This window comes from Fomitopsis serialis, assembly GCF_022376445.1.
Source record: "Fomitopsis serialis strain Sig1Antser10 chromosome Unknown B0H18scaffold_46, whole genome shotgun sequence".
In the NCBI taxonomy this organism is placed as follows: Eukaryota; Fungi; Basidiomycota; class Agaricomycetes; order Polyporales; family Fomitopsidaceae; genus Fomitopsis; species Fomitopsis serialis.
In genome coordinates, this window is record NW_025955006.1 from 236,968 (window position 1) to 251,934 (window position 14,967).

The following is a 14,967-nucleotide window of genomic DNA, read 5'->3' on the forward strand; positions in this document are numbered from 1 at the left end:
ACCTCGGGAAGTGGTAAGCGCCCGACGCGACTCGTACACAAGTCTGGGGGATACCTACACACCTGCACCACCTTTCTGGTTAGACTCAAGGCAGGATCGGACCGTGACGGGTGCTCTGAATGGAAAAGTATATATGATATGGTGAGTTATCATATGCACACACTGTGCCTTTACTTCTCAGACTACGGGTACGGCTCGAATCGGATCGGCCCATGCTCTCAGACTCGGACAGCGTTGCAGGCGCAGGAACTGATCTGCGAAGTCAACCGCCATAGAGCACGAGGGGAAGCACAGTGGTGCTTTCACCTGTATTCGTGGCTGCGACAGGTGAGTGATAGCATACCCTTGTCTCGGAGTCATACTGTGCCACAGGCCTTCGTGTACAGTGACAAAACTGAAATATATATTGTGTCTCGAATCGTACGCGTGCATCACCCCATTACTACCAAGAATAGCGTGTCTGAAGTACTGAGTACTGGATGCCTACACCGAGAGCCTCAGAAAGGTTATAGTACCACTTCACTGGGCCTGCAGGACGCACACTGCGGTATCGCTACCGAGGGTCATACCGTCCTATGATGATCTGCATACCTATTCGACATTCCCACATACTTACCTGTATCGAATGCCCATGCACCATAGTTGTGTCCTCCACACTTGTGCATTCGAGTCCGAGCGAGTCGCGGCGTTGTCGGGCGCTTACCACTTCCCGAGGTCGTCATGCCTTCTTGTGGACTTTGGAGGTCGATGTGGACCTCCCGGGACATCTATCTTGCTGTTCCCGATGCTTGTAGTGCAGCGGGAGCACTTCTATGACCGTAGCGTGAGGATTGAGTGAGTTGTTGAGGGTATGGAGCAGGCGGCAGACCAGCGATGCGCTGTGGCTGAGGCGCGTCGTGTAAAATGCCCGGCCCCGGACTATCGGGCAACCGTAGTCGTGTTCCCAATGCCAATGGTGGCCCTCGACACGCGACACACGCATTTATCCCAGCAATCATACGCATGGCATCAGGAAGACCCAAGATCAATGAAGTCCTCCTGTAGCAGGAAAGGCGTGTGTCCGTCGTACAGCTCTAGCACAGTGTTCCATACATAGAAGTCTTATTATATATACCCTAGTCCGACTTTTGCAGTCAGCGCCTCGAGGTTCCTCACGATGCCGCGCTTCCATTGCTGGGAGAGAATACGCCGTTTTCTCCATCGATATATGTCACACCACTCGGCGGGAAAGCAAGTATCACAGACGTATGTCAGTGCTACAGGCGGTGCTATATTTCAGCAAGAGGCGCACGAGTGAGCTCAATCTTCCGAACACCGTGCAGGATAAATGAACTGACATGTCTAGAATGCAATCCACTCAACAGTCATACCACACGCCAAAAGATGAGGTCACGTAAGAATGAGCCGTTTCACATATCGTCCCCATTGATGCATGTTGATACAATGCTGCTGCAGCGGAAAGAAAGACCCACTGTCGGGGACTGCACACTCCCAGAAACCTTTGCAGTAAGGCGTCAAAATGCCCGTCCGTGATTTTGATGCTAATGCTACTGTCAGAATTGCTTCTGCTGGTATACTTGGCACCACGGAGGGATACCACCCCTTTCAGCAGACCCGCTATGATCATCTCGTCGGTGGACGACCACCCAGTCGCCTTTTCGCCCTCGTTATCGCCATTGATCAATACCAGGACGTCCGAATCAACGACCTCCATGGCTGTACTCATGACGGTACTGACTTCGTCCGATTCCTAAGGGACACTTTGCGTGTTCCCCCAAGCCGGATTGTCCAACTCATCGACGCTGAAGCAACACGTGCCAATATCCTCGACGCCTTCCGCGACCAGCTCATCAACAACCGTGACATCAAGCACGGAGATGCCATGGTGATCTTTTACGCAGGCCACGGTGACCGCAGGGCCGCGCCTCCGGCCTGGGCCGCCGAAGACAACATGGTGGAGACGATCTGTCCGCACGACGAGGGGATACCGGACGAGCAGGGGCAGACTATCATCGGAATCCCCGACAGGACGTTCGACGGCCTCATGCGGTGTCTGGCTCACGAAAAGGGAGACAACATCGTACGTTCTCCTGGGTTGCCATTACACAACTCGCACAACAACTGACTGACATGGCCACCGTGTATATAGCTGGCCATCTTCGATTGCTGTCACTCCGGTGGTGTGATGCGCGAGATGACTGGGACGACGCGCGCGCTCAGTCTCGAGCGCCACCGTGAACCGATCCCAGAAGACCTCGACCAGGAGATCTGGACGTGGCACTCTGAAGGCGCGAGTCGTGACGTGAAGATGGTCTTCCCTGCGGGATTTTCATACCCAGCCATGCGTTCACACGTTCTCCTGGCAGCCTGCCGTCAGGACGAGAAGGCACAGGAGACCCATATCAATGCTGAGGGGAACACGAGGGGGCTTTTTACGCTCCATCTGCTAAAATGCCTGCGCAGAGCATTTGAAGAGGAGGCGTCCCTTCCTCAACTCACATATGCGCGTCTCGTGGACCGTCTCCTGAGCCCCGAGGTCATGAAGCTATGCGGAACCTCATTGGACGGACAGCATCCGCTGTGCGAGGGAAAGAACAGGGATCGGCTGCTGTTCAGTACGTCCGAGCTTATGGGAGAGGAAAGTTCCTTCGCAATGCAGTACGAAAATGGGCGCTTGTACGTCTCTGCGGGGCGCATTCATGGCGTTGTCAAGGGCACGCGGTTCGCTGTACAGGCTTCTAAAGCCAGGTCGATGTGCACGCTCGATAACGTCGTACTCATTGCAGCTCACGTCGACGGTCTACAGTGCATCGTCCAGCCAAGCACAGCAGATCTTCCCTTGTGTGCATTCGACCACACAAGGGTGGTAGTGATCACTTGGAACTCTGCGCCGATGAAAGTCAGAACGTCCGTGCCTGTTTCACAGCAAGGCCTGCTGAATTGCACGGAGGTAGAGCCGAAGGAGTATCATGACGTCTCCATCGAGATGGGCACCGACTGTTGGATCCTCAGTCGGTTCGATCCATTGACATTTCGATACGCAGTCCAGCAACAGATCTTCAAATTCACGGATATCTCGCTGCAGTCCGCAGAAATACTGGAGGCCGTTGCACGCTGGAATTTCTATTTGTACCACTTCAGCGATTCTGGGCCAGACGACGCAAATCTGCAACCAAGTGTACAACTGCACCGTCTTGAGGACAAGTCGGAGGCAGGGAGCTTGTGGCCGCTCCTTGCACAATCCGGTGATGATCTGTTCGGAGCTGCGAAGGGTGAACCAGTCTGGGGCTCCCCTTTGTCGGCGTACAAGGTACCGGGGTTGGTGAAAGAAGCGCTTCTTCATGACATGGCACCGTACTATGGCCTAACACTGTTTAACACCTCTGAGTACGATCTCTTCCCCTATTTGTTCTACTTTAACCCCTCTACTTGTGCCATACAGGTGAGAATACACTATAATCTGTGATATACAGGAGCGTAGGCTGACCGTATTCAACGAATTAGGCTTGGTACCTACCCCACGGCAGCCAAGTGAAAGCTCCGCTGCCTCAACGGAGTGGCAAGGGCGTACCTGGCAGGTTGTCTATCGGCTATGGCTCTGGGGCGCTGATAGCATCAAGTTCTGGCTTCCTGCGAACGTCGAGCGAGATACTGGCTTTCTCAAGTTATTTGTCTCGACGTCGTACGTCGACATGAGGAGTATTCAACAAGACGGCCTCGTATCCTCGCAGGGTCGGGGAGTCAGCAAGGTAATCGTGGATGTGCCATTTACCGATAGCTGGGTTTCTTCGGTGTACGTGTTGACCTGCCTCGAGTCTCCACCGAGTCCTAGTATATAATGTAGTAAATACTGCCAGTAGCCTTGCTTCACTGGTAATAGCATCGTTAAATAATTGTAACATTCTTTGACCATCACGGGGGCCGAGTCCAAGACGCTGGGCGTCGGCCGCCTGGCAGTCGACAAAGCCTCCTAGGCTCCAGGTCACCCGCTTGACTGTCCGAAGGAAACGAGACTTGAGTAAGGTAGTAGCCTCCTCAATTAGAATTTATTGCGCCAATTTATTTCTTGTCGCCACAGCTTGGCCGGCGACGGTCGTGATGTTCGATGAGATCCGGTTGATCGTGTTGCTCGGTGGCCGCGCGCGAGCTCACGCGAATCTGGTAACCCTACGATAGGAGTTGTGTCGGGCTCTGAACTTCGCCACTGCCTGTCACTGTCCCTCGTATAGCGGCTACTAGTACTTGTACTGATGCATCTTCTGAAAGAGAAATTGGGAATGGAGCACCCCATGTGCATGCAGGGTAGCATACCAGCTCGAGGTCATCATCAGTGGCTGCTCTACCGACGCCCGTCTCGGACAGTTCCCGCCATATGCTTATGTAATAATGTAACTGGCCTGTAGACACCCCAAAGACATTTTCCGTCATAGCTCACTTCATTGACAACCTTAGCAGCAATTCTCATGCTTCATACATTGCAATCCGTTTTTATCACTGGATTCCGGGACATTACAGTGATTCGGGCCACTACACCCTCTGCAACGGGTATGCCCGCCACCTGCTTACATAACCCAGTATAGACACACCGTAATTCCCTGCGTACTCAGCAGCTCTTCTCTGGAAATGTTCGTGGGCCTGATATTCTGTCAAATTCCTTCTTTTCCACTTATTTTCTTTCGCCCGACACTCGTCTGTACACTTGTGGCATCTCTCGGCCGCTCGGCGCCCATAGCGATAGCTTCGACGCAAACCCCTCCTCCACACTAGTTCTGAACTTACGTGGGGTGGCCGAGATCCTCGACCGATATAAGTAGTAAAATGTTACACTGCCTTCGCGAAGTCTCATCTGCATCCGTCCGGTCACCGTTACTCCGTCTGTTAGACGAGTCGCTCATATCCGGGACGTCGACATCCTTCGTCTCCCATAGGCATTCCCTGAATGTCGAGGGGAGGAGGTCGTATCAGAGGCCATGGCCATGCTCGCGGTTTATCAGGATGCTTTGGGCGCTCACGCGCTTCAGCCATCTCTGCTCTGGCTCAGCGGACGGGTCGCTTGCTGTCGCCACTGCGAAGTCGTTCTCCTGTAACGGGCGTTGGATGGGCACTTAGACGAAGTGCTTGCTTCTGTGGTAAGCACGATATGTTTGGCTGTACCTGATTGGGACACTATCAATATTTCAATCGTGCCGTTGCGCGCTTCACTCGATAGGCAGTGATATGTCGGTGAGCCGCAACGACACGGGGACTTGACATTCATGGCAACTCTGCAGGGCGGATAGCGCGTACTATTCACAGGGAGACCACCAAAGCTGGACATTAGATCGTCCAGAGACAGCCTCCGAGTTCCTGCACGTATCAAACCTTTCAGTGAACCAATCACCCTAGTTCCACTCGACCACCTGAGTGAGGGTGACCAATGGCAATCTTGGTTTGTAAGCGCCTGCTAATTCATGTAAGAACTTCCAACCGATGTGCGTGCTTTGTCCACAGTTCTTGCGTTCTCCGATCTCACGACACACAGATAGCAGCAATGCTGAATTGTGATCTGTGGCTGTCGACACGCAGCCCGGGACGCATCGCAAATAGCGAATACACATGATGTGTCAGAGTGCACGGCATCTATATCGATTCCTACATGCAGCCTGTGCGTGCACATACCCTGCGCCCCAAGCATATTCAACAAAGCAATATCTATAAAGGTCGCGTCCTTCATCATGTCACTGGCAAAGCTGCGAGAGGACCCTCTACAATGCCTTGCACTCCACAAATTTCACGCCTGTATCGATGGTTGAACGACAACGTTCGTCGCCGTGACCATCCTGCGGAAGAGCAGCCCTCGATGTAGGAATCCGTTTGATTTCATGTTCGATGCTGACTGTTTCCTTGCTCCATAGGGTGGACACACTCAAGGAAGACCGCAAGACTTCAAGCGAGAAGGGGACGCGAGGGTGAGCATCGACTCCGAGAGATACGCTGTGCAGAATCATTAGGCTGAGCTTTGGCTAGAATACACCTTTCTCCTGGGCCTGGTTCCGCATCAGGTGATGTTGATGAGTCGCAGTAAGGAACCCCCATGCTTGTACTCTGAGCTGCAACGTTTATGTCATATCAGGACATCCCATGTCGCCAACGACGTCATAGCAGCATCGCATACTGGCCAAGAGCCCCTCAACGATAGGCAGCTAGAAGCTCGCATCTTCGCCCTGGTTATTGCTATCGACAACTATCGTAATTCAGAAATCAATAAACTTCAAGGTTGCGTTCCCGACGCTGAGGACCTCCACAAGTTCCTCGAGGATACGCTCAAAATTCCTTCCCATCGGATTCGACGGCTCTACAACGAACGCGCTACACGTCGCGCGATCCTTGACACCTTCATATCCCATTTCATCGAAAACATCGACATCCAACCAGGAGACACGATGATATTGTTCTACGCAGGTCACGGTGACCGCGAGACTGCGCCTGAAGGCTGGAAAGCTCCCAACAACATGGTCGAGACCATCTCTCCGTACGACGTTCATACGAAGGATACCGACGGGAATGCCGTTCTAGGCATCCCAGACTGGACGATTGACTGCCTGATGCAGCGTCTGGCAAAGGCCAAAGGCGACAACATAGTGCGTCAGTTTTGCTGGCTACGTTTTGTGAAGTTCGAAGCTGACCCATGCGGGTAACGTAAAAATAGGTCGCAATATTCGATTGTTGTCACTCGGGCGGCGCATTGCGAGAAATTACGGAGGACGCTGGTGTGCCACGCGCATTGCACTTTGAGGTTTCACGCACACCCATTCCATTGAACCTTGATGAAGCCATCCATGCGGGGGCCTATGAAGCCACGTCCGTCTCCGCGGAAGAGGCCACGTCTCATCGCTATGCGCACTCGTCAACGCGCTCGCATGTCCTTCTGGCGGCGTGTAGAGAGGAGGAAAAGGCCCGCGAGGATACCGTTTTGCCAGCCACCGCGAATACTGCCGTGGTCACAGGCAGCAGCGCGTCCACGCGCCGTGGGTTGTTTACGTATCATTTGCTGAACTGCCTGCGCCGTGCATACGAGGCAAAGTCTCAACACCAGCTCACGTACGCGCGGCTCATGGATCGCTTGCTAAACCAGGACGCCATACAAAAGTTGAAAGGGCAGCATCCGCTTTGCGAAGGGAAGAACAGGGACAGGATCTTGTTCAGGAAATCCGAGTTGGCTGGCGAGGCGAATTCATTCACGATGCGATGCGATGCACAACCTAGCGGACCTAGGAGTATCTATGTCGATGCCGGTCGTATCCTCGGCATTACGGAGGGAACAGAGTTCACCATGCAAACTCCTGGGTCGGACGACTCTGCCAGCGTCACGGTGCTCACCGTACTGGCTGTCGAAGACCTATGGTGCACCGTCCAACCGACTCCGCCACTGGAAGAGGTACCATGTCTGGACGATGCGAGAGCAGTGTTCTATACCTGGAGAAGGGAGCCGATGAAAGTCGTGACCTCCTTGCCCAAGCTCGAACATCTGGCAGGCGAACGACGCCAGATCGACTATGCGGTGACCACTTCGACGGAGGAATGCGATGTCTCCCTTGAGAGGGGTACCGAAGGTTGGGTCTTGGAGAGGTTCGACCCGTTGACGTCCCGGTACAGAAGGCGTCAGATTTTTGACTTCTCCTTTCTGTCGGGAGAAGTCCTGGCAGCCGCAGCGCGGTGGAACTTTCATTTGTATCGTTTCAGCGGGCCTGAAAGCCAGAGTCGGGTACTCCGGCCTATAACGCAGTTGCATCGTCTCAAGGACACACACACGCCAAACTCGCTGCGGCCGATTCTTTTACCAGAAGGCGATAACCTATTCAAGAGCTCGAACAAATTTGAAGCGGCCGTATCCTCTTACGAGATCCATGACGCGGTCGAAGAAGCGACCCTGCATGATTTGGCACCGTACTATGGCCTGACATTGTACAATCACCACATCCAAGATCTTTACGCCTATGTTTTCTACTTCAACCCGTCGAATTACTCCATCCAGGTGAGGCATTCTTGTTGGCCGTAGAGCGTGAAATCTGATTTTGATTAGTTGTGGTACGCACCAGAGGGAAACAACGTAGGACCTTCGCTGCCCAAACGCAGGACCGACGACACGCCTGGTGAATTGACCATCGGCTACGGTGATGGGTCAAACAGCGCTATCAAATTTACAATACCTGACGGCGTCGAGACCGACACCGGATTCCTGAAGATCTTTGTCTCGCCGTTGTACGTCAACATGAGAAGCATCGTGCAGAATGGTATTGAAGCGCTGCGTGACGGGGGCCCGAGCCCGCTGCCGATCAAAAGCTCCTGGGATTCTTCTGTGTACGTCCTAACATGCAAGTCTCCTGATACAGCCAGTCAGTAGTGAGTCTGGAAGCATACTGTAGCTACCGGACTGACATACTTTGTACTGTGTACTCTGATGATACTGGCAACGTTACTTCATGAACAGCTTGGTTTTTACGACAGCGACATAGATAGGATACCATGATTGTTGTTTGTATCTTGCAGGTTAGTAATCGATCAACACACGGAATGCCTCAGTCACCTATTTGTGCTACTCTCGTTTGTTGGTCGTGGTTCAGCGAGATACAACGAGCATACTTCCAGCAAAAGACTGTTATACACCAGCTATACATAGGATTCAACCCAAGACATTTGGAAGCGACCTCACTTCCCAGCAGCCGCAGCCACACGTCCTGCCGCGGCATCGTGGTCGCGGTGCTTCAGCTCTTCCTTCGCTTCGCCCATCTCATCCTCTGTCGGGAAGCTCGCGAACCAGTCCTGGATCTTGTCGACTGGGGCGGCAAGTAGCCCCACGAGGGTCTCGAACGGTGGGCGGTTCGGCGCGCTCGGGTGTGATCTGTACACGTACCAACGATGTCAATCCACAGGTGTCGGGTGAGCAGGGGAGGGGAAAGAACGTACCGCGTCGGGACGAGCTTCTTCGTCTTCTTGAAGGACTGGGCGGCCTCGCGGCTCGCGTTGGTGCTGATGACGGCCTCGAGCATGGGCAGGTCCTTGATCTCTTCGTCGTCGTTGTGTGGGTGCAGGCTCGCCATAACGAGCTCAATCGTCTGGCTGTAGTCCTCCTGCTCCGGCTTGAGTGACTCAAGCTTGTACAGGAACTCCTTTATGTGCTATGCGACGCAGAGCCCCACTGAGCAAAAGCCATCACAGGTTTAATTGAGGACGCGGGCTCACCTGGTGCTCCTCACGATCGTGGTCCGCGAGCTGCTTGCCCTTCTCGCCGAGGTGCTTCTCCATGAGTGGGTAGACAACGATCTCCTCGCCGACGGCGTGCCGCGCGACCTCCCATGTGAGCTGGCGCGCCCAGCGGGCCTGCGCTGCGAGATCGCCGGCCTCGCGTGCGCGCTTGTATTCGTCGTGGTAGAGGTACATCTGAGCGCGGTCGAGGTGAGCGTCATTGCGTTCCCGTCAGTCTCGTTGACACCTGTTGTGGATGCGGTACGCAGACCCGCCGCGGGGGTGTGTGGAACGAGGATTTGGCTGGCGAGATGGCCGACGGTTGGCGAAGTCACGCACTGGCTACAGCGCACCGTTGCCGCTCAGAGATGTGTTCTCCAACTTGACTCTGGCGTCAGTCTCGCTCACGGTGACCGTTGGCCCAAACCCCAGCTTCACACACTCAGTGCAGGCCGGCCTATCGTTTCTACAACAGCTGGAACACGCACCTCTTCGTGATCCTCCTTGATAGCTTGGAACAGCGTCTTGGACGACATGGCTCTGATATTGAAAGCGAAGCGGTATGAGGTTCGTTTAGAGGGTGAAGCAGCGCGGATTGACAGGATGGTGCGAGGTAGGGGATTCATGTTGGACGGCGGCGCGCACCTGCTTTTATGTGCTCGGCTGGCGTATGAGGACGTTTCTGACTGTCATGCTGGTCATAGACACTGGTCGACCTAGTGGAGAGGTAGCTTCATGACGCTGAAGCACCAATGATGTCACTTCCGAGCTCGAGATGACAACCAATCATAGTGCTGGTATTCGCTCATCGCCGTTCTTGGGCCTTGGAAGCTTGGCCAGCGGAGAGCTTTCTCGGTTCGCAAGCTGCAGCTGAACGATTTGTCCTGCAGATGAGACCGGAGGTGAATCTTGGGTGAATCAATGTCATTGTCAGAGTGAGAAGATACGCGTCAACCCTAAACTGCGCCGGAAGTCGCAGAATTCACGTGATACATGGGTTATGGCAAGTATTAACTTGAACCATTTTTACTCCTCCTCGGTTCGCCGCCTCCTCCGGAGCTGCACTACCAAAAGCGAGTCCAGATCCATGCCTCACGCTTACACCGTGAACCAGGTAGGTTTTCCTGTCTTATTGTAGTGAGCGAAGGGATAGCCGGTCTGTGTACATCCTAGCCTCGGAGAGTGTCCGAACCTGCACCAGCCCGCACCACCGTTATGGCACTATAGATTCATGGTACAGTACTCCATCTTCCACATAAGCTATGCGATTGCACATTCTGGTAGTCGGTGCGTGCTTTATTCTATGATCTGCTGTCTTTTCAGACTCTTATTAATTCTCAGAACGATAGTCACTTGTGAATGCGAGCGACATACAGTATGATGACTCTCCGTGACACGTTCAGTCAATCCCGGAAAGCTTACAGTCCAAGACCGTGATTGCGGGAGTACAGTATGCTTGCGAGGAAGATCAGTCTACGGGAACGCCATTCCGCGGCTACATAGATGTTCCACTTTGTAAACCTCTGGCAATTGGCACACTATGGCCTGCATGCACGTTCCGCTGCTTCTCTCGTCTGCTGGCTCTTCTGAAACAAGAGACGAAGGAGAGTCGCAGTCAGATACGAGCAGACTTGTACGTTATTCACGTTGTTCGTCTCGGTGCGTCCCCCTATACACGTCAACTCCAAGCATAATGGCATATTTGATCCACTCAGAGACAGTGTTGGCGAGGCTTCTGTGTGGAACGAGCCGGGAACTGGGAAACATGCCTCAAGGCGTGATGTGGCATCGGATCCGCATCAAGTACGCTCACAACTGCCCCAAACCTTCTCTGTCGAGCGTCAATGATCAACGTAGCTCAGGCATTTCCAGGAGAAAGCACAATGCTGCGCACAGGGATGACCATGCGTGCATAGCCCACCGTTCTTTATTCAATGGCACGCCGTATCTCACAGTCTAGATGCTGCCTATCGTCCCGCGTTGCACAGTCGGTTGGCGCCAGAGTGTCGCCTTCGTGTTCTGTGGCCATCGGCACGCGGCACAGGACACATTCACACAGGGAAGCCTGACGGTGCGTCTCAATGCCTCCAGCTCAGGGCCTTAAGAAGCCTTGCGCGGAAGCATGCTTCCGTCGTGCAGCCCAAGTGTGCTCAGTGGAAGGTGCGCTATATATCGGCCCAATCCTCCAACCTGTATGTTTCTCAACATGCCGCGCACCAAGTGTTTCGAGGCCATGAAACGGTTCTTCAAACGACAAGCTGGTCGCCGCACAGAGGCGGAAGGTCAACCTTTGTAGGGTGATGTTTGGCTGCACGGACCACACTAGCACTGATTTTCGCACAGGGAGGAACCTACGCGTGCCGATGTGAGTGGTCCCGTTGATCGCGGAGCGCAAATGTAAGTTTTGGGCATGGCAAGGCGCAGAAAAGAGAAGCTAATATTTGGCTAGGACACACGTCACTCCACACTCGAATCTCACACCGAGCAATGAATCGAAGACAGAGTGAGAGCTTTCACTTGGTTTTTGAACTGATAGCTATTGACGCTGCGCTCATAGAGGGGAGAAAGTCTCAATACCGAGCCAGGGAAGCACCATAAACGAAGGTGGCAAGTAAGTTGCACCCCTGTTACATAGACTGTTCGATTTGACACCTTTTAAGAGCGGCGTTTACGGGAGCTGTTGGCTCTGCGGAGGCTGCTGTCGCTCTCCAAGAAGCCAACAAGGATGTCGACGACGGTCTCAGCCGGGAGCGCAACAATCGCATCTTCGCCCTCGTTATCGCCATAGACGAATACAAGAGCGGCGAAATCATTAACCTCCACGGCTGTATCCACGACGGCGATGACTTCACAAAATTCCTCACGGAAACGTTACACGTCCCCGAGTCCCGGATTGTCCGGCTCATTAACGTGGAAGCAACGCGGGCGAGAATTCTCGACAAATTTGACAAAGACCTCATCAACAATCCTCTGATCCACCGCGGCGATCCGATTGTCATTTTCTACGCAGGCCATGGTGACCGGAGGTCAGCACCCCTCACATGGGCCGCAGAGAATAACATGATCGAGACGATCTGTCCGCATGACGAGAGGATGCCGGATGAGAAAGGGGAGATCGTCAATGGGATCCCAGACCGGACGTTCGACGGCCTCATGCGGCACCTGGCCAACGAGAAAGGCGACAACATCGTACGTCTATCCTCTCGCCCATCCACCGTTTCGCACGGCGGCAGACATAACTCTCGTTGACGTTGCATCGTGCATAGATTGCTGTCTTCGATTGCTGCCACTCCGGTGGCGTGATGCGCGGAATGACCGGGACGCCTCGCGGGCTGAGTCCGGAGCTTCAACGGGCACCAATCCCAGAAGATCTCGATCAGAATATCTGGACGTGGCGTCCCGACGGGACAGTCCGCGACGCGAATATGGCCGTACCCACGGGTTTCTCCTACCCAGCGATGCGCTCGCATGTTCTCCTTGCCGCCTGCCGTCAGGATGAGAAGGCGCAGGAGAATCGTGTCAGCGTGGATGGCAACACGCGGGGACTGTTCACGCTCCACTTGCTCAAGTTCCTGCGTAGGGCGTACGAGCAGGCGGAGCCCCTCCGCCAGCTTACGTATGCGCGCCTGCTGGACCACCTGCTGAGTCCCGGGGCCATCGAACTATGCGGACACCCCTTGGATGGGCAACACCCTCTGTGCGAGGGGAAGAACAGAGATCGGTTGCTCTTCAGCACGTCCGAATTATCGGGAGAGGAGAGTTCGTTCGCCGTGCGCTACGAGAACGAGAGACTATACGTCGCCGCAGGGCGCATTCATGGCGTCGTGAAGGGTACGCAATTCAACGTGCAAGCTCCGAAAGGAGTGGCCGGGATCTCGCCCGATGGCGTCGTGCTCACTGCAGATGACGTCCGGGAATTGGAGTGCATCGTGCAGCCAAGTATGCCAAACCTACCCGCGGATGCGAGGGCAGTGGTAGTCGCCTGGAACTCCATGCCGATGAAAGTTCGGACGTCTGTCTCTGTCTCACATCAGGGTCTGCTCAACTACACAATGGTGCAGCCGAAGGAGTATTACGACCTCTCACTCGAGACGGACGGCGACTGTTGGATCATCGATCAATTCGACCCGTTGACGTTCCGATACGCGGTACCGCACAAGGCCTTCAAGTCTGCGGACATCGCTGTTCAGCCGAACGAAATCCTCGAGATCGTGGCTCGCTGGAACTTCCACTTGTATCGCTTCAACCAGCCCGCCGACCAATACACTCCTGACAGCGTGGAACGCCTTCGGCCGAAGGTAGAGTTGCATCGTCTTGAGGCGAAACCCGAGGCGAGACAGTTGCGGCCTCTCTTACAGAAGATTGGTGAAGACTTGTTTGAACGCGCGAGCGCGGATGAAGTTTGGTGTTATCCGTTATCCACATACAAGGTACCGGGAACGGTGAAGGAAGCGCGTATCCACGACATCGCACCATACTATGGCCTGACACTGCTCAACGACTCCGATCACGACCTCTTTCCTTACGTGTTCTACTTCGATCCCTCCAATTATGCTATACAGGTAAGTAGTCTTCACGACTTGATCTACATGTCATTCGTGGTTGACAGAGTATGTCAGCACTGGTATCTGCCACCTGGTAACAAAGTCAAAGCTCCACTGCCCCGACGAAACGGGGACGGCGAACCTGGTCGACTAACAATCGGCTACGGTGCGGGAGGAACTGACAGTATCCGATTCTCACTCCCAGTCAATGTCAAGAAGGACACTGGCTTCCTCAAGATCTTCGTCTCAACTTCGTATGTCGACATGCGGAGCATCGAGCAGAATAGTCTGGTGAAGCGGAAAGACCGAGGGGCAGACAAGGTAGAGTTGCCGTTCAGTGACACATGGGTTTCGTCGGTGTATGTCTTGACTTGCTGCGAGCGTGAGCAACCAGCTCCTAGCGGACCTTAGTAGTGTCGTACCAGTGCCTTGGACTTGAGCTCAGGTGTAACCCAAATATGATATTGCTATCGCGCGGGTTGTTTTGTTAGACCGAGCGACGCGACTGATATTAGCGAACGTACATAATGGGCCCCGGGATCCGCATCTACCGTCGACTCCTAGCTGCCACTGGTGATTCCGCTCAGGACGAACATCTCCCGGCGACACGGACGGACGATACCCTACCCTCCGAGGTCGCTAGCAGTGAACAACCAAAGACATTCCTCAGCCCGGGCACACGCAGACGCAGACGCCCAAGCACATGCGGCGGCAAGAAGGTCCAGGCAGCGAAGGCACGCAAGACCGCCTGATAAGCTACCGAAGCTGGTGCCATAGTCTCGGGCACTGTCATCCTGAAGTGAAGCTTTAAGTTCAGAGCAGTGGCTGAGTCTGAACGCAGCAACGGGTGCTAACGAAGCTCGAGGTCGATGTTGGAGAGGTGCTGCCGACGACCTCTGTTGGCGCCACGGTATTGGCCATCGTATTTCAGCCGCCGTTGCCGATGCTTCCGGAGGATGGACCGGCAACGATGGCGAGCCATTCGCCGTCATCATCGCTACAGTCTGGGGAGGTTCGTTTGCCGTCGCATGTTTGTGCTCTGTCGTAAAGACTAGCCCGTTGCCGTCACCTGTGCTCGAGACCCACACTGCCTGTCCCGCTGCCTATGAATGTGGATGATTACATATTGACTGCCGTCGCCGACTCGGACGGGCCTGCTGAGGACTCTCGGCCGCGATCGTGAAAACCCAAGCAGGAC

The 14,967-nt window shown here is 54.3% G+C and overlaps 5 protein-coding genes across 5 annotated transcripts; 4 read left to right on the forward strand and 1 right to left on the reverse strand.

The window, feature by feature from the left end:
* The first annotated feature begins 1,175 nt into the window (after nucleotides 1–1,175).
* On the forward strand, nucleotides 1,176–3,910 carry B0H18DRAFT_466099 (caspase domain-containing protein). The gene is made up of 6 exons (XM_048038201.1): nucleotides 1,176–1,293; nucleotides 1,346–1,393; nucleotides 1,456–1,506; nucleotides 1,558–2,080; nucleotides 2,150–3,442; nucleotides 3,505–3,910. Exons 1-6 carry the CDS (start codon nucleotides 1,208–1,210, stop codon nucleotides 3,694–3,696), a joined length of 2,193 nt encoding a protein of 730 aa, XP_047892016.1. The 5' UTR covers nucleotides 1,176–1,207; the 3' UTR covers nucleotides 3,697–3,910.
* Nucleotides 3,911–6,050: 2,140 nt separating this feature from the next.
* Nucleotides 6,051–6,766, forward strand: B0H18DRAFT_878575 (caspase domain-containing protein; the record flags this gene model as incomplete). Its single annotated transcript, XM_048040636.1, has 2 exons — nucleotides 6,051–6,620; nucleotides 6,689–6,766. Coding segments are annotated over 2 exons (648 nt in total), but the record flags the coding sequence as incomplete, so codon positions are not given.
* Nucleotides 6,767–7,062: 296 nt separating this feature from the next.
* B0H18DRAFT_466144 (uncharacterized protein) lies at nucleotides 7,063–8,564 on the forward strand. The gene is made up of 2 exons (XM_048038202.1): nucleotides 7,063–8,014; nucleotides 8,063–8,564. The coding sequence occupies exons 1-2, from the start codon at nucleotides 7,094–7,096 to the stop codon at nucleotides 8,381–8,383; spliced, it is 1,242 nt and encodes a 413-aa protein (XP_047892018.1). The 5' UTR covers nucleotides 7,063–7,093; the 3' UTR covers nucleotides 8,384–8,564.
* Nucleotides 8,565–8,688: 124 nt separating this feature from the next.
* On the reverse strand, nucleotides 8,689–9,761 carry B0H18DRAFT_1120403 (uncharacterized protein; the record flags this gene model as incomplete). Its single annotated transcript, XM_048034106.1, has 4 exons — nucleotides 8,689–8,881; nucleotides 8,947–9,158; nucleotides 9,223–9,420; nucleotides 9,714–9,761. The coding sequence occupies 4 exons, from the start codon at nucleotides 9,759–9,761 to the stop codon at nucleotides 8,689–8,691; spliced, it is 651 nt and encodes a 216-aa protein (XP_047892019.1).
* Nucleotides 9,762–11,235: 1,474 nt separating this feature from the next.
* On the forward strand, nucleotides 11,236–14,266 carry B0H18DRAFT_466160 (caspase domain-containing protein). Its single transcript, XM_048038203.1, has 8 exons — nucleotides 11,236–11,385; nucleotides 11,447–11,517; nucleotides 11,569–11,622; nucleotides 11,675–11,728; nucleotides 11,783–11,836; nucleotides 11,886–12,414; nucleotides 12,492–13,787; nucleotides 13,845–14,266. The coding sequence occupies exons 2-8, from the start codon at nucleotides 11,459–11,461 to the stop codon at nucleotides 14,178–14,180; spliced, it is 2,382 nt and encodes a 793-aa protein (XP_047892020.1). The 5' UTR covers nucleotides 11,236–11,385; nucleotides 11,447–11,458; the 3' UTR covers nucleotides 14,181–14,266.
* Nucleotides 14,267–14,967: the final 701 nt, after the last annotated feature.